The 17748-nt window shown below is 37.8% G+C and overlaps 4 protein-coding genes across 4 annotated transcripts; 2 read left to right on the forward strand and 2 right to left on the reverse strand.

Annotated features, from left to right (window-relative positions):
- The first annotated feature begins 658 nt into the window (after positions 1-658).
- Positions 659-4165, forward strand: LOC7464626 (eukaryotic translation initiation factor 2 subunit alpha homolog). Its single transcript, XM_024611324.2, has 7 exons — positions 659-1265; positions 1968-2024; positions 2103-2189; positions 2260-2406; positions 2542-2646; positions 3458-3556; positions 3741-4165. Exons 1-7 carry the CDS (start codon positions 882-884, stop codon positions 3891-3893), a joined length of 1032 nt encoding a protein of 343 aa, XP_024467092.1. The 5' UTR covers positions 659-881; the 3' UTR covers positions 3894-4165.
- A 1547-nt stretch (positions 4166-5712) lies between these two features.
- LOC7464627 (probable methyltransferase PMT23) lies at positions 5713-10257 on the forward strand. Its single transcript, XM_002315106.4, has 8 exons — positions 5713-6635; positions 7151-7300; positions 7484-7754; positions 7882-7992; positions 8242-8413; positions 8583-8837; positions 9299-9493; positions 9687-10257. Exons 1-8 carry the CDS (start codon positions 6084-6086, stop codon positions 9871-9873), a joined length of 1893 nt encoding a protein of 630 aa, XP_002315142.4. The 5' UTR covers positions 5713-6083; the 3' UTR covers positions 9874-10257.
- A 1365-nt stretch (positions 10258-11622) lies between these two features.
- Positions 11623-13629, reverse strand: LOC7464628 (peptide-N4-(N-acetyl-beta-glucosaminyl)asparagine amidase A). The gene has a single exon (XM_024609859.2). The coding sequence runs from the start codon at positions 13547-13549 to the stop codon at positions 11753-11755; it is 1797 nt and encodes a 598-aa protein (XP_024465627.2). The 5' UTR covers positions 13550-13629; the 3' UTR covers positions 11623-11752.
- A 1841-nt stretch (positions 13630-15470) lies between these two features.
- LOC7474416 (protein VAPYRIN) lies at positions 15471-17494 on the reverse strand. The gene is made up of 2 exons (XM_002316159.4): positions 16379-17494; positions 15471-16005 (listed from the first exon to the last, which is right to left on the reverse strand). Exons 1-2 carry the CDS (start codon positions 17354-17356, stop codon positions 15553-15555), a joined length of 1431 nt encoding a protein of 476 aa, XP_002316195.4. The 5' UTR covers positions 17357-17494; the 3' UTR covers positions 15471-15552.
- Positions 17495-17748: the final 254 nt, after the last annotated feature.

The following is a 17748-nucleotide window of genomic DNA, read 5'->3' on the forward strand; positions in this document are numbered from 1 at the left end:
CATTCTAATGTTAGTTTTAATTTTAATATCTTGAATTTATTATTTCCTTCTCTCGAGCAAAGTGATAAATACATTAAATAAATTTAATGAAAAGTCCAGTAACAAAAACTTTAGAAATTAAATATTTATAAATAAAATAAAAATAAATATTCAATTTATAAATTACTAAATATAAAAATAAAAAAATATATTCAAGTTATGTCGAGCTGATCAAATTTAAAAAACATCAACCTGTCATCAGACCAATATTTTTTTTATAATTTATTATCGTATATAATATTCATATTATTTTATTTTGATAATTATGTTGGTAAGTAATGCAAATATTTTTTATTAGCCGGTTTTTTTTAACAGCCCGGTCAAGGCTATGAGCTCCATGGTTTGGGGAAAGGGCAGGGTGTTGATATCATATGAGCACAGTTTCCCAAGACGACAGCCCCGATGAATTTGCAGGCCTCTTTCAATTACCGATGTACCAGATTTCGGTCCCTCCGGAGGAGGTAATGAAACAGCTGAGGGGTCTTTTCGATACATTAGAGAGGCGCCTTGTTCCGTGCATCGTGATGAATTTTAACACTTGAAAAAACAAAGTAATGTGGTCAAGTACAAGCTCCCTTTGCACCACCGACGTAGACACGTAGTTAAGTACTATTAGCAAATCAGCAATCAATTCGGGGGGCAAAAAAACGCAAGCAAAATATCCGAGTAGTAAATTACATAAAAACCGCTGTTTATCCCTGAAAATACCGTCTTCAGCTGCTGCTACCCCTGCTCAAAACCCTAACGCCATCTTCTCTTTCGCCAATCACACACGCAGGGACAGAGACTGCAAGAAAAATCTCCACACACACAAAATCCCCAATTCGACCAATCAAGCAATCATGGCGACGCACTCACCAAATCTGGAGTGTCGCATGTACGAATCGCGATACCCAGAGGTGGACATGGCAGTTATGATTCAAGTGAAAAACATCGCCGACATGGGTGCCTATGTGTCTTTACTCGAGTACAACAACATCGAGGGTATGATCTTGTTCTCGGAGCTTTCTCGCCGTCGGATTCGGAGTGTTAGTAGCTTGATTAAGGTTGGCCGCATCGAGCCTGTCATGGTCTTGCGTGTTGATAAAGAGAAGGGGTATATTGATTTGAGTAAGAGAAGGGTCAGTGAGGAGGATATTCAGACTTGCGAAGAGAGGTATAATAAGAGCAAGCTTGTTCACTCTATCATGAGACATGTCGCTGAAACTCTGGGTATTGATTTGGAGGTATTTTTTTTAGTTTTAGGGTTTTGGTGGTTAATTGTGTGGCCTTTTGTGTTATTTTGAGTTCAGTTGAGTGAAATTCTAGGCAGTCAGTTAGTATAATGCGCTCTTATGTATATAATGTTCGGTATCTGTCCGGATTTGGTTTTTTTCCCGATGTAATTGGAGGTTAATTTTTTGAAATTTGAATTGTTAGAGTTTCTGTTTATTGAAATTAAGGGATTGTTATGCTATATTTGTGCCTTTTTTTTCATATAATAATTCTGTATTGTGTAAAGAAATTGAACGAGGTTTTATTATGTCTTTGTATGATGGTTTCTTGTTTCTGGTTGTGTTTTGTTCTCTTAAGACCACGAAGTGTCTTGATGTGTTACTTTTTAAGAAACCAGCAAACGTGTTTGCACATTGGCTGTAGTGCAAGGTTGCTTCTGGTTGATTTAACATGAGGGAAATTTATTGGTGGTGGAACATAATTGAACCATTAGGATCATGGCTGTGGACATGTAAAAGCATTTGAAGCTCTCAGTTTGATTTGAGCATATCCTATTCAGATGCTCCTGTAATGTTTTGTTATTGTTCATTAACATGCCTCTTTTCCAGAGTTCCTTTGAGTTCGTCATGGCCTGAGATAACAGTGTTGTCATGTTCAAGAATATGAATGCTTTCAAATAGCGTTTGCCAAACTAAAACCAGTACATATTGCAGGAACTGTATGTCAATATTGGCTGGCCTCTGTACAGGAAATATGGACATGCTTTTGAGGTGAGAATTTGGAGCTCTTCATTTTGGAGATTTTTCCTTTTTGACCTGTTATGCACTACTCAATGAATTGACATGCAGGCATTCAAAATCATGGTGAATGACCCTGATTCAGTTTTGGATCCCCTCACTCGTGAAGTCAAAGAAACTGGCCCTGATGGACAGGAGGTAACCATTGTTTGGTGAAGTCTTTGTCACATTCTTTCTGTTCATTACAGAGATTTCATTCACGGTGCAGGTAACCAAGGTAGTGCCTGCTGTGTCAGAGGAAATCAAAGAAGCTTTGATTAGGAATATCAGGAGAAGAATGACCCCACAGCCACTGAAGATAAGGGCTGATATTGAGATGAAATGTTTCCAGTTTGATGGTGTTCTCCACATTAAGGTCCAATTTGCATTCTTAGCTTTGCCTTCTTTTCCTGTGGACAGTGTTCGTGAACTTGACCATGTTTACTGTGGGTAGAATTTCTAGTTTCATGATGCTATTCTATATTACAAAAGCTACCCTTTGACTTTGCAGGATGCAATGCGGAAAGCTGAGGCTGCTGGAAATGCAGACTGCCCTGTGAAAATTAAACTGGTTGCTCCTCCACTTTATGTTCTCACCACACAAACCCTAGACAAGGTTAGCCTTATTCTGAGAACTATCTTGGGATGAAATAGAGAACCTTACATGATTATAGATTTAATTTATTTTTTTTATTATGTAGGCTGTTGTGAAATTCCATGTGCAAGTCCTAACTCCCAAGTGACTGCTAGTGTCATGCATAGAGAGAATGCTAATTGTAGTAATGCTCATGTCCAAATGCTGAATCTCATTGCTTTTATGTTCTTTGATGCTTTATTCAACATAGAATTGTAGGCAGAGATCTAATCAAGTATACAATGATGCGCTAACACATGTTGGAGGATGTAAATATATACTCTAACTCCCCTGCTCTTGGGGTGACAACAATACTTGCACCCCTCGCCCTTTTCCCCTTTCTTTTTAATTGTCTGGTAGGGGGTGATTAGCCAGCCTCATAAAGTTCAAGGCAGTTCATTTTCAGATTTTGAAATTGCCTAGGTTGTGATTTGTGCAAGATAGCGAGTTTTCATTGGCATGGTAACTCAGCCTGCTGGAAAAAAAAGAAAAAGAAAAAAGAACTCTGATCATTTAGTATTTTTATCATGTACTGTCACTTGATTTAAATTGAACTGTTTACTGAACTTTTTGTTGGAGGCCAGAATGTGAAATGGGTTGGTGACTGTTGATGATTAGCTGTTTTACAGACCAGCATTCTGATTCCTATGATTTGTTATCAAGCTAGAATTGAAGGCCCTGTCAACTGTTTTTTTTTTAAAAAAAATGACTTGGAGACAATTATGGGATGCTGTCATTATTGTGTATTTGCATGGTGCTGATGAAATGCTCTGATTTCTACTGGCCCGTGCAGGATCAAGGAATATCAATTCTCACCCAAGCAATTGCTGCATGCACTGAAGCAATAGAGGCGCAGAAAGGGAAACTTGTTGTGAAGGAGCCACCGAGAGCAGTGAGTGTCAATTTTTTCATCTGCTCAAGGGTTTTTATTTGTTTTGAACACTTAAATGAAACTGGAACTCTTCTCAGAATTTTTGGTGTCAGCCCATAAGGGCTTCTTTTGGGAAAATTTATTTACTTCATTTATAACTTGCTTTCCATTCTGGGCTTCTCTGACTTGGTATATTGTGGTTTAGGTGAGCGAACGAGATGATAAATTGCTTACCGAGCACATGCTTAAGTTGCGGAGTGCCAATGAAGAGATCAGTGGCGATGAAGATAGTGAAGAAGAAGAAGATACGGGGTTGGGAGATGCTGATGTGGAGAACGCAGTAGGTATAATGGAGTGAAAAAGGCAGCGGAAACTGCTACTTTTTGTTTGGAAAATCATTTCCCCAATCTTTTGGACAAGGTTTTGGGGGAATTGTATTGATGAGTTTTTTTTACCAATTTACTCAATCATTGAGCAGATTTTAGGTGAGGATACATAACTGCCTATTTATTTAACTGCTGAACAATTTGCTATTCTCTGTCGTCTTTCTCGAGTGTTATATCTTTTGCTCTGTTACACACGAATGGCACTTGGATCGGGGCCTATATATATATAAATGCTTTTGTTGAAGCTGCATGTTCTATCGTTAATAATCTTTTTCGTCTTGGAAAACCAATATTGAATGCGGAGAATTAGCTCCGCAGTCTCACAAGCTCCGCCATTCTTTCTCTCGTAATCTTCCATTTAAGTGAAAAACTTGGCTGATAGAATTAGCGGGGATGATCTTAGAAAAAATAATAATAATGAATGCGGAGAAGGGTGTAAAATACGACTGTGATTTATAGATTGGAAGGGTGGTTTTGTGCGTGTTAAATGGGTGTTAAATATATAAACTGATAAATAAAAAAAGTTGTTAGTATTAATTGATTCATTGTTCTTATTGCTTAAAAAACCTACAATAAAAAAGTGGGATTTTTATTTATAAAATAGCACGTACGAATGTTTCTAATTTCAAAAATATTTTCAGTCAATAATGTCTCTAAACTGTTTTTGAACGAAAGTGAAGATGTTAATTTCATATAGAAACTAGAATGGGTATTCACAGCCATGTGAAAGGACCGTATAAAAGTTTGTACTAAAATGATTAACTATATATAATTAGTTCGTCTTGAAAATGTAGAATGTTTCTTCTCTCCTGGTTTCAAGTAAGTTAGTTATGGAATATACTTTATTATTTTTCCTTTACCAACGTTTCTCAGTAATTTTCAATAAAAAATAAGAAAACATTAATAAATTATTTTTAAGCATTTTTTTAATAAATATAAAAATAATAAAATAATATATAAAAAATTATATGATAAAAATTAACAAAATAGACATCCTATTCGTATTGAATATTAATGAGAAAAGTTTTATTTTTTTTCATATTAAATTAATATATAATTAATTATAAAATAATTGTTAATATTATTGTAAGAAGCTATAATCTTCTTAGAAACTGAAATATTATTAGATAATTATTTAAATATCATTTAATCTAATTTAAAAGTTCAGGGTTATTATTATTTTTTTTTTTAAAAAAAAAAAAACTAAGAATGTTTGTGTATGGGAGGACAAACCCCACTCCTGGTCCAAAAGAGAACCCCATGCATGCATGGGCTTGAAAGGCAAGGCATGCGTGAAAGGCTTTCTCTCTTTTTTTGCCCGTACTCCTAGCCCGAAAAAAATTCTCAGGCATGCATGGCATGAAAGGCAAGGCATGTGTGTTTAGCTTTCTTTATTATTTATTTTATTTTAATGGGTAGACTACACCTTTTTTATTAATAAATTAGACGAAAATCATGGCACTAGAGAGAAGAAATCGCGTATCAATCAATCAATTTTGAGTGATGAATCTGTCATTTGTATTATATTATATACGATAACATATTCATCTTTTTATTTTATTCGATTAAACAATATACACAAATTGTAATCCAAGAAACTACGAATATAAAATGTTATAAAGGGCAGACCTTGGAAATTTTCTCTTACAAAGTTTATTTACTAAAAATAACTCTTGAATTATTATTCATAACTAAAAACTATTTTTTTTTTTTTTATAAATCATATCAAATAATTGAAAATGACCAGGTAACTGACCAATAGAAACAAATTACATGTAACTATTGTCTTTGTATTGCTGCAGTTCTCGCTGGAGGGGTGGATCTAATGGTTATACGAGGATGATTTTTTTGGCCATTGGTGGTTTATAATTCCACCATAGATCACTTGCCTTTAAAACCAGGTTCGAGCAAGTGTCTGCCATCATTTCTTACTTGGGGCGGGTTTTCTTTTCTCCTTTTGTAAAAATACAGAAGGTCAGCGATTGCCCCAGAATAGTTAGAGGAACTTTTAGCCCCTTTAGCCCTTTTGTAACCTTGCTCCTCGTAAGGTCATCTTGATTGAATGCCATCGTCTCTCTGTCTCCGACCCAAAATCTCTGGATCTCGATCCTTGCTAGTTGCTTAAACCCTTTCTCTCCCAAAAGCTCACAAAAAGAAAGCATATGGCGATGATATCTGTTCAAAATCTGGTTAAAGAAAGAAAATACCCTTTCATCTTCGCTCTTGCTATCTTACTCGTTTCCGCCACTATCTTCTTCTTATACTCAAACAATCTTCAATCTCTCACATTCTCTCTCGGAGATCTCCAAAAATCTAACCCCACTGCCTCAAAACCTTCTCAAAACGCCACCATCTCACCTGACACCACCCAAAAAGTCGATGATGCCAACGATGATACCAAGAGCGATGATAGTAATGATTCCAATTCATCAAATGATTATGAAAATAATAATACTACTATTACTAATATTGATAATAATGATCATAATAATTTACTAATAGTTGATTTGAAGATAAAATGGGTGGCGTGTAAAGGACCGGTGGCAGTGGATTATATACCGTGTTTGGATAATTCCCAGGCTATAAAAGAGCTGAAATCAAGAAGGCATATGGAGCATAGAGAGAGGCATTGCCCGCAACCAAGTCCAAGGTGTTTGGTGCCTCTTCCTAATGGTTATAAAGTGCCAGTTCCGTGGCCGAAAAGCAGGGACATGGTGAGATTATTTTGATTAATTCTTTTTGGTAAGATTTTGGTTTTAGTTAGTTTTCTTCCTTTTTATTTCAGGTTTTAGTTGTTGGGCAAAATCTGGAAGCTTAATTTTAAGCTAGCCACCTAAATTTTTTGTATTGTTTTAGGAGTGAGGGATGAGATTTGATATTTTTTTTCCCTAAGGATGTATTATGGTGGAATGGGATTGAAGTTAATTATCCAAAAAAAGAAGAAAATAATAATAGTAGTAATAATGAATGAATGAATGAAGAGAAGGGTGTAAAATGCTTAATAATAGTAATAATGAATGAATGAATGAAGAGAAGGGTGTAAAATGCTACTACCATTTATAGATTGGATGCCCATATATGGTTTTTGTGCGTGAGCTAAATGGGTGTTCCTTGTTATTTTCATTTTTGATTCAAGGGTTTACTTAACAAGTAAGCCAAAATAAATTCTACATTATTTTTTGTTTGGATAATCCAATTTAGTTATTTTCCCCTTTTTTCTGTTTTCCAGATTTGGTATGATAACGTTCCACACCCTAAGCTTGTCGAATACAAGAAGGATCAACATTGGGTGATTAAGAAGGGGGATTTTCTTGTTTTCCCTGGTGGTGGTACCCAATTCAAGGATGGGGTTACTAACTACATCAATTTCATTGAAAAGGTGGGATGAATTGACTTAATTTTATTCTTATTTCTTAAATATGATTGGTTTGTGACAGGCTACTCATTAGTTATGCCTGGGAAAGGCAATCGCCAATGTGTCATTGGATATTGGTATGGATTGTAATTTGTGTGTTTGGGTGAGTAATTGGTGGATGATTCTTATGATTCTTGTAATGTGCAGACTTTGCCAAGTATTGAGTGGGGGAGGCACACTAGGGTAATTTTAGATGTTGGTTGTGGCGTTGCCAGCTTTGGTGGCTATTTGCTGGACAGAGATGTTATTACCATGTCATTTGCCCCAAAGGATGAACATGAAGCTCAGATTCAGTTTGCTCTGGAGCGGGGAATTCCTGCTACGCTTTCTGTCATTGGCACACAAAAGTTGACATTTCCAGATAATGCTTTTGATCTGATTCATTGTGCTCGATGCAGGGTTCATTGGGATGCAGATGGTATTAGTGTTATATATATTAAGTTTGAACTTCTTGTCTCTTATGAATAATCTTTTGAATTGTTCTCTCCTCTTTATCAGCCTAGCTGGGAGTTGACGTATTTGTGATGCTGTTCATTAAATTTCAGGAGGGAAACCACTAATGGAACTCAACAGAATTCTCAGACCTGGGGGTTTCTTTGTGTGGTCTGCTACTCCAGTATATCGTGATGATGACAGAGATCGCAATGTTTGGAATTGTAAGCTGATAGTTGTCTCTGTGCTTGTATTTCTTACTCTTCTCCCCCCCAACCACATCCTCTTTAAATCCATTTTTTCTCTATACACTAATTATCTCCCTCCTCGTGACTCGATAGAGGGCAACAATCTCCTTCATGTTGCTTATTTATATCCATTTTATTGCAAAATCATCAGAATCAGCCGTGGAATTAATAATGACTATTTTAAGTTGATCTAAATTGGAAGTTTGTCTTGCATGTCTGGTTCAGCTATGGTAGCTTTGACAAAATCTATATGCTGGAAGGTTGTGGCCAAGACTGTTGATTCATCAGGAATCGGACTTGTAATATATCAGAAGCCTGTCTCATCTTCCTGCTATGAAAAACGCCAAGAAAGCAATCCTCCTCTTTGTGAGCAGCAGGATGAGAAGAATGCTCCATGGTATTCTTTGTGAAAATATCATCTCCTACAGGAAATTGTGATGTTTATGTTTTGTTTAGCCGACTGGCTTTTGGTCTGTCTAGTTGTTGTGTGTGTAAGAAAAAGTAATTTTTGCCCCTTATGACTTTTCTTCTTTCATTTTTTTAAAAACTTTTTTTCGGTCTGATAGGTATGTACCTCTCAGTGGATGTCTTCCTAGACTTCCAGTTGATAGCATGGGTAACCTGGTTGGCTGGCCAACACAATGGCCTGATAGAATTAGCAGTAAGCCACCAAGCCTGACAACCCTGTCAGATGCTGAAGAGATGTTCATCGAGGACACCAAACATTGGGCATCTCTTGTATCTGATGTTTATCTGGATGGCCCTGCTATAAACTGGTCGAGTGTGCGGAATATAATGGATATGAATGCTGGCTATGGAGGGTAAGATTTTTAAACTTTGCAAAGCACTTGGGACTGATTTGTATTATTTGTTAGGTTTTATTGTTCGGCTGTTATCTTAGGTCTCTCCTTTTCTTTAGTTTCCCTATTTAGTTGTCCACATAGAGCAGTGTTTAGGCTATGAATGTTAAATTTGCTAGTAGATTTTAATGTCGTTATCTAATTTGGATCCATCTCTCTTTCTCAACTTCTTTTCCCATTTCCATAAGTCTAGAGTTTCTACCTTTAAAAAAGCAAATCAAGACAGCAAACACTTGAATGTTATTTAATCAAATATACACGTGCGCATGTGCACTCCCACACTTAATTTGGAAAGAAAAAAAAAATGCACTATTGCCCAATGAGTTGCGGTAACATTTTTCTTGGACTACTTAATTGCATGACTGCTTGATCACACCCTGCAATTGAAGCTTGCTGTGCTGTTGAGATTTTTGTTCTTACAGATTTGCAGCAGCCCTCATTGACCTTCCTTACTGGGTGATGAATGTTGTCCCCACACACACGGAAGATACTCTGCCCATTATTTTTGACAGAGGGCTGATTGGAATCTATCATGACTGGTGTGAGTCTTTGAATACCTATCCGAGAACATATGATCTATTGCACGCCAGCTTTCTCTTCAGAAATCTAACTCAAAGGTGCTGTATCATTTCTTGTTTTTAAAGCTTGCTCATTATACTCTAATTTATGGTTGTTTTCCGGTTTGGATGTTGCATAAAAAAATGAGCAAAATATCAGACAAATTGGTGCTTTGGCAACCATGTCGTCAATGAACTTGTAGGATTACTCTCTTTGTGGCTGCTGTGTTGAATTTACTCTGCAATTTTTCAGATGTGATATTATAGATGTAGCTGTGGAGATGGATCGCATCCTGCGACCTGGTGGATATATTTTGGTTCAAGACACTATGGAGATGGTTAACAAGCTAAATTCAGTATTGCGTTCGATGCAGTGGTCAACGAGCCTCTATCAAGGACAGTTTCTCGTTGGTAACAAAGGGTTTTGGCGTCCCAAATAATGGTGAAATAGTGGGCAGAGGTCGTGATTCAACATGTGATATCAATTGGGATTAAAAAAATACATGGTCTTATTATCAAGCTATTAAAGAATTTTGATGAAAATATTATTGAGAGCTGTTTGATTACTGCAACTAGAAGATCGCCCCTCTTTTGGTGGTGTAAATCTTTATAGCGCATCTTATATGAACAAAAAGAGATCAGAGCGGTTGATTCAATTACTGAAAATTGTGTGGTTATCCTGCCAATGTATAAAAGTTTAATTGTATAAAAACATACACGATCTCTTAGTCGTTTGAAGTTTGCTACAATGCTGATATCAACAGACAGACGCCTGTATCCAGTTTGTTTGAATATAGCAGCTGCTTTTTATTATTTTCTTCAAACTCAATAGTTAGCATGTACTGGCAGTCATTTTGCTATTTAAGCCTGATTTTTGTTATGCCCCCGATCCACATAACGATGCATGGCCATGCAATGAAGCGCCTCCAAGCCACAATAAAATCTGTTAGCAGAGATATGAATATGCTCACGCTATTTGTCTAGCGCCGCCATCCCAGCATCCCTGTCGTTATGCTTCACAGGGAACGTAGCTGTTCTGTTTCAGATACGTACATATAATCAAAACTGAATCCTGGCGGTTAGCCATCATAGAAGATGACAAGCTTCAAGAAAGATTAACAAACTGAACTTTTTTCTGTTCTCTAACTCCTCTACAATCCATGTCTAATATTTACTTGGCGGGCATTACCATAGATTTAGCATTCGTCGGCAGCTAATCTACCCACGTTTAACACAAAAAAGTGAGAACTAGAAAACCACACTTTAAAGCTTCTTGGAGAGCGAACTCAATCAGATCGTACTGAAAACCAGTAGCAAACCAACGCAAACTATCAATCTGCATCACATTGGCACTAGCTTCTTGTTGACACAGCTTAATGTACGCCACATGCAAGCCTGTATCACATTCTTATCATTGAGATGAATTCCTGTAGCTCTGGAATCCTGACAACAGGCGCAAGTTCAATGAAACTTCATATATGGATGCTCGTCTCTTGGCATTATCAAAGTAGTCAGTAGATGGTTTTCCTCTATCTTTCTTAATATTTTTTTCTGTCCAGTTTTTTTTCCAAATCTCAGGCAAGTAGGACATCCCTTTTCATCGCTGAGTGGGAATCTTCAAAAAGCAGAATAACTAAATTAAATTATGAAGCAAATTAGTTAATTTATTGCTTTCATTGCTGATTGATTTCCAAGCAGATTAGTTCATTGGATCACATCTCCCATCTACACAATCATCTCACTTCTAATCTCTAATCTCTAAAGACGACAACTTCAGTTGTACTCGTACATAAACAATTTTGACATTATTTCACAACCAGCACCTTCTTTCCTAGTTTATTTGTTTAATCTTACTGGTGAATATAACAATTCTAACAGGAAACCACCTAAGGTATCCCTGTACAACAATCAGAGCGTAAAAACCGGAATATCGTCCTTAAGTTGTACAGTAAGACCAAGACACTTGGAAATCCACAAAATCATCTCTGAAATGAATTCACAGAAATCACAGAGAGTGACAAAGCATAATAGCTAATCTAGTATTTGCAGCAATATTATAGCTCTAAAATTGGAGACCGCTTTATAGGCAGCAGAGGTTTCAAAAGCTACCAGTCAGCACTGTATGTTATGTTCAGAATCACACATCCAGGAACACTCAAAGAGAAACAAGATTGTTTTGAACTAGAAACTTTGCAATGAAATTGAGATCAGAAATTTCTATTAACGAACAGACGGACATGTACAACTGCAGAAATGAAAGATTATTTTGAATTTCAAAACAAGTGAAACAAACATTAGAATCAACAGAGTCAAATTACATTACTTAACAGATGGACAGACATTGGCAGAATCGTCTTTGATGAGTGTTCCGTTCAATGCTGCAACAATCCTGACATAGCAACCGAACTCATCCCTGCAAACGTAAGTTTGATTAGTCATAACTTCACCTGAAAGAACAGAATGATCCTTAACCTCCATCCAACCATTAGAAACCTGTTTGTTATTAACATGGCTCGACAACTTCCCAATTCTTATCCTCTCATTCACTTCATGGGTAACATTAGTAACAAGAATATAAGTATCGTTCTTCAGTCCAGGAAGAGTCACAGTAATCACTTTGAGAGGATACTTTGTCCTAACAGTAACACGACTAACCAATCCACCCACATCATTCAACACTTTCGCTTCTCTTCTCACCTTGATACTCTGTTTGACAACCTTATAAGATCCATTCTTTCTGAACCTTATCGAGCTCCTAAGCCTAACCTCCTGCGTAATACTAGTAGTCAAATTCCCTGAACTCGACTTAACCCACCCCTCCAATCGTGTAAACTTCTCCGCCTTAATCTCAAACGATCCATCAAGTGATTGAAACCCTTCCCTACGACTTATTTCCGACGCAGGATTAATATTCACAACATTCTTAGCTTCAACAACCGTGGAAGCTGTGTCCAACCAAACGTGCAAATTAGCATCAACAAGCCAATACTCAATCCCATCCGTAACTCCAATACCAAAAAGATGATCTTTCCCGTCTAAAAGCATCCCTAAAAAGGGCGTCAAATCAAAATCATACGAAGGTAAATTAAAAGCACCGATCGCTACAACCGGTTCCCAAAACAAAGGATTAATCCCTCCGGTAAAGATAACCGGAAATGGCATTTCTGATCCCACTAATTTCCCATCAATTGTAACAAAGACCTCCCTAAACGCGCCATTACCCCGCGGAGTGCTCAGATTATTCATTCTAATGTAAGAATTCGACGGATTCGAATACCAAAACTCGTCATTCCCATGAAACGACACATATAATTCCAAAACGACTTTCCGTGTATTCAACGGAAATCTAACCTTCTCAAATTTAACATCCAATTCACTCTCTATTATAAACCAATAACCCTTTGTGCTATCGGATGCTGAAATCGGAATTATCAAATCAGCTGGTGGATCATACATGCTCTTGTCTCCAAACAAGGGTGATTGTAAAACTGGGGCAATCAGATTTTGATTTATACCGGTCAAAGGAACCTTGACTGCGTTATCTTTGTAGAAGTAGAGAGTGACATTAACATGGTAAACGCCGGTGTAGATATCGTTAACGATGTTTTCGAGCATGAGAGTGAAGTTGAGGTAGTTTTGTACGAGGAGAGAGGAGTACTTAGTGATGTCTTTCCGAACATTCCAGAAGATACCGTGTTCTTCGGGTTCAGCGGTGCTGGTGCGGAGGAGCTCGGAGCCACCGAGCCATAAGGCGGAGACGCGATCGTATTGGTCCCCTTTGGATTTGACGTGGAATTCGAGGGTAACGTGGGACCAAGGAGGGGGGCAGTCGAGTGGTGGGTAGTATGGGGTGGAGAAAGGAGGTTTGTTGATTGTATTGGCAAATGAATGGTTGATGGTTTGGAGCACGCATGATGGGGTCAAACGATCGCCGGGTAGAGGATGGGTGAGTTCGAAGTATTCTTTAGGTTCGGGCTCGGGTGAGGGTTCGGGTGATGGTGATGGTGAGCGAGGTGGCGAGGATGGCTTGAAAAAGTGATCTGGTGAAGTAGAGCGAGCGAGGGGAAGGGACGCGGTCACGACGAGGAGGAGAAACAAAGTGGGAGATGGGTGCATTTTTTAGGTTTCCTTCTATTTTGGGTGGCGACGAGGACTGAGGAGAGAGATGGTTAGTTATGTGATGTGAAGCCAGTCTCTGTTGACTTAAAAAAGATCTTGAAATTACTGCCCTGGATTTTATTTTTATTTTTTTGTTCAGTAAACTTGTCGCTTGCTGAAACCAAAGGACACGAGGTAGGGACCCTCCTCGGTTGTTCCTCGTTATACCAACTAACTTCAAAATACATAGAAGATCAATGATAACTTCTGTCTCACAGAAATCTCCATGTTTCCCTTTTGTCAATTTCATCAAAAGCTTATCATGTTTCTTTTGTCACGGATATAAGAACTCGTCAATGGAAAAAGCCGACTCCGAGAAAGGATATAGAAAAACATGGCAGCGACTGGGATTGTAAGCAAAATATCGTCATTGAAAACCAATTATACTCTAAAATAAACACCAACCAATCTGATGCTTCAAACATTCACCCTAGGTCGTCGGCAAAAAAGATCCACTTGGTAGATTGATTAAAGGTTAGAAATAGATATATATATCTGGAGAAATCTTTAATGCAGTGGAAATGAGTTGAAGGAAAGGAGAGTAGATGCGAGGCCAGTGATGTAAACTGTAAAGATCCAGTTGAAGGAAAGGAGAGTGTGTTTCTGTATGCGAGGTACATAAGAATTATGACATAAAAACTCTAAATGGACGCCATGTAAGGAAAGCTAGGAAATTTCCTTCTCCTATAACAGTAGGAAAGCATTGTCTTTTCCCTTTTTAGTGATTTTTTATGCATTCAAACTAGATTCATCATCTTGCTTGTTCAATCTATAATAGGAAGGTGGACTATCACTATAGGATTTTTGGAAATTTTGATTTTGCTTATCGTGATTTCAAGTCTATTTGTTTTTGTATTTTAAAAATATTTTTTTTTAAATTGAATTTTTATATTTTATTTTGCTTCAAATTATTTTTTTGCTTGTTCAATCTATTTCGCTTGTTATTATTTTGATATATTTCTAAGCGGAAAACACTTTGTAAAATAATCGCTACTACATTATCAAACATCTCCTTCACTTGATTACAAATGTTGTCTCCAAAGATAACAGCAGATATAAATATCGTCATGATGGAACAACAAACTTGACACGGTTCGTGCCCTGGATTTTCGATGATGGAAAGAAGCCTAATCTCTTTTCTTTTTTAAAAAAAATATAAGGTATCTTGAGTCAGTTTAAACATACCAGACTAAGTCTTTGCAGCCTGAAACCAGCCTTTATACAGGGTTAAGACATCAAAGTCTAAGTTATTGAATTTTATTTAGTTTTATTATTAGACTTTTATTTATATTATTTTGTTGGGTTTTTATTAATCAGTATATTTCAAATCTAAATTTGATTTTTATTAGGATTTTACTATTTATTTATAATTTTTAACATTACAGTTAGTTTTTTATGATTTGATTCTTTTTTTAATCCCTTTCTCGGAGCCAGGTTTTTAGTTGTTCCTACAAGTCTACAACTAATCTACCCATTCCCAAAATTAACTTCGGCTCCCGCATCAAACCCTCAACAGTCAAGCCCATCCACTGCCCAGATCAGACGCTAGAGACCCGCAACGGCAGGATCAACCATAACAACAATCTTGCCCGATTGTCCACAAACGACAAATCCGACCCTGCTTTTAAAGAAAATATCGCTGATCTAATGCTGGAACTGTAGAAGTTATGTGACAGAAGGGTTTTGAGAAATGTTTGTAGAGGAAATATCGCTAATAGAAACTTGGTGGACTTTAGTACCAAAGCTTGGTGTTTCTGAGAAAAAACAAAGAGTTCCGCAACAGACTGGTGGGTGTTGTGCGGGACAATATATAATTTGCTTGCAATGCATTCGTGACCCCTGCTTTCTCATGGGAGAGATCAAATTATCGAGTTGAGGATGAGACTGTAACATGTTGCTCTTAACACTTGTCAATGTTCAGTCAAAATTACAAAAAAAAAAAAATGTGATTTAAGACTGGTTTATGGTTGCAACATGAGAAATGACGAGGAAGGCAGAGAGAGGGGGGGAGAAGAGGAGGCTCCTCTATCCACCAGAAACTGTGAAATATCATCATAACCGATGGCTTTAGCCATGTAGAGAGGGGTGGCACCTCGATTGCTCCTCGCATTAACATTGGCTCCCCTGTTGATCAACACCTCCACCGTTTCTATGTGGCCGCCCTCCACTGCCAAATGCAACGGGGCATGACCTTCATTGTCCTGGCATTCTAAATCCACTCCAAATTCAACAAGCATCGACACTATGTCCGTGTGTCCCTTCACAGCTGCTGCGTGCAAGGCTGTGAAACCATATTGATCGCGATATTTCAAGCTGGCACCCCTTCTCAGTAATGATTCGAGGCTCTCTAATTCACCACGTCTTGCGGCCATTAGTGCTAGCTCTCCACATTGTAAAACCTCCACAACCTCCTCCTGCATTGTTATACATTGTTCCAGTTGAAGAGTAAGAAAAATTCAACTAGATGGATACCAAATGTGAGGGCTGAATGTTTTCACAGTAAAATCACAGTATGCTTTCTCAAACCAATGCCATGTAAGATAGGTAATTGTTTTTTCAATCCGTAACGTCACTTGCTAAAAAAAATTCGAGTTTCTGTCTTTGTTATTTTTCATGATTTTATTTCCAATATATCCAGCAGCATGCAACGAATAATAATGTTATCTCAGAATATCTACTTTTTTAAAATAAAAAAAAAATATCTACTTTTTAATTTAAGCTTCGTAGCTAATAATCAGTAATAAACAAAAGGCTAAAATTGGACGCGCAAGTTCTTTATCAACTTACATGGCCCTTGTCACGAGCAGCGTCCATTGCTGAACGGCCACGATCGTCTGGAATGGTGGGGTCCGCGCCAACATCAATTAACATCTCAACCATCCTACGGTCACCATTAGCCGCTGCTCTATACAACGCTGTCCTACCATCCTTACTCTTAGCATCCTTATCAGCATCCGATTCCACCAACAATTTAGCACACTTGATATTTCCCCTACTAGAAGCCAAATGCAACGGTGTCCTTCCCTCCTTATCTCTCAAATCCAACGGCCCCGATCCTTTCAACAAATCCAAAACATCATCCGCCCGATCAAGAGCCGCTGCCACGTGTAAATCACTCCATCCCTTGGATTCCCACCTGGGATCCACCTGATAAGACCCCACCCCACCAGCTGTCACACATGCGTCAATCTTCAACCCGCCTTCAAGCAGTAAATTCACCACAACCTCCGAGTTGTCCAACTCGGTCGCAACTCGGAGCAACGACTCAGCATCTCTCTGGGTCAATTCAGACAGAATTGTCTTTTGCCTCTTCAATATATTCTTGACTGAGTCGGCATCTCCACAGCTGACAGCGTGGCGTAGAAGAAAGGGTCCAACAAAGGCAACCTTGAGTTTGAAGTCCTGAGTTGAGTCGAGAGGGAGAGAGGAGAACCAGGAGGCTAGTGAGTCGGGGTGAGTTGAACACGGCGAGTTGGAGGCAAACGGAGCCGTTTTGATTAGAAAACGGTCAGACGGAGAGCGTGGGAAAGTGGGTGGGAGTTGATTTTGAGGTCTGAGGACGATTTGGAAGGTAGCGAAAGACAGAGGAGAAATGAGTCCAGTTGGTGGATTAACAAGAAACTTATGCGGAGATGAAGTTTGGATTTTGAAAGCTACTGGGGCTGTGGCACAAAGTGACCTCAAACGTACTGTGGCTCGGCATTTGGAATACAGCAAGAAGTCTATGCGCACCTCTGTGTCTGATAATTCTACTAATCTCTCCATTGTAGGTGTACGTAATACGAAAGAGGAGTGATGTCTTCTTGGTAATGGGCGGCAGTGAGGTTTGTGGTTTCTTGTGATCAACCCGTGAATATGTGGGGTTCTTGTCTTGTGACTTGTTTGGCGCTTTGTTAAAAATACGAATTTCATAAGAAGAAGAAGAAGAAGGCTTATCCAATATGATTTGTACTCATCATTAATCCAGAGTTAAGAGAATTGCTAAGAACATAAGATAGAAAAAAACAAGATCGCATTGAATAACTCAATGTTTGGTATAATTTTTATAAATTGATTTAAATTGTTTTTTAACTTTGATTCAGAGAAAAACCTTATGTATGTTTGGTTAAAAATAACTTTTAAATTAATTTAAAAGCTGATTACAAAATTATATCGAA

Source organism: Populus trichocarpa, chromosome 10, assembly GCF_000002775.5.
Source record: "Populus trichocarpa isolate Nisqually-1 chromosome 10, P.trichocarpa_v4.1, whole genome shotgun sequence".
NCBI classification, from domain to species: domain Eukaryota; kingdom Viridiplantae; phylum Streptophyta; class Magnoliopsida; order Malpighiales; family Salicaceae; genus Populus; species Populus trichocarpa.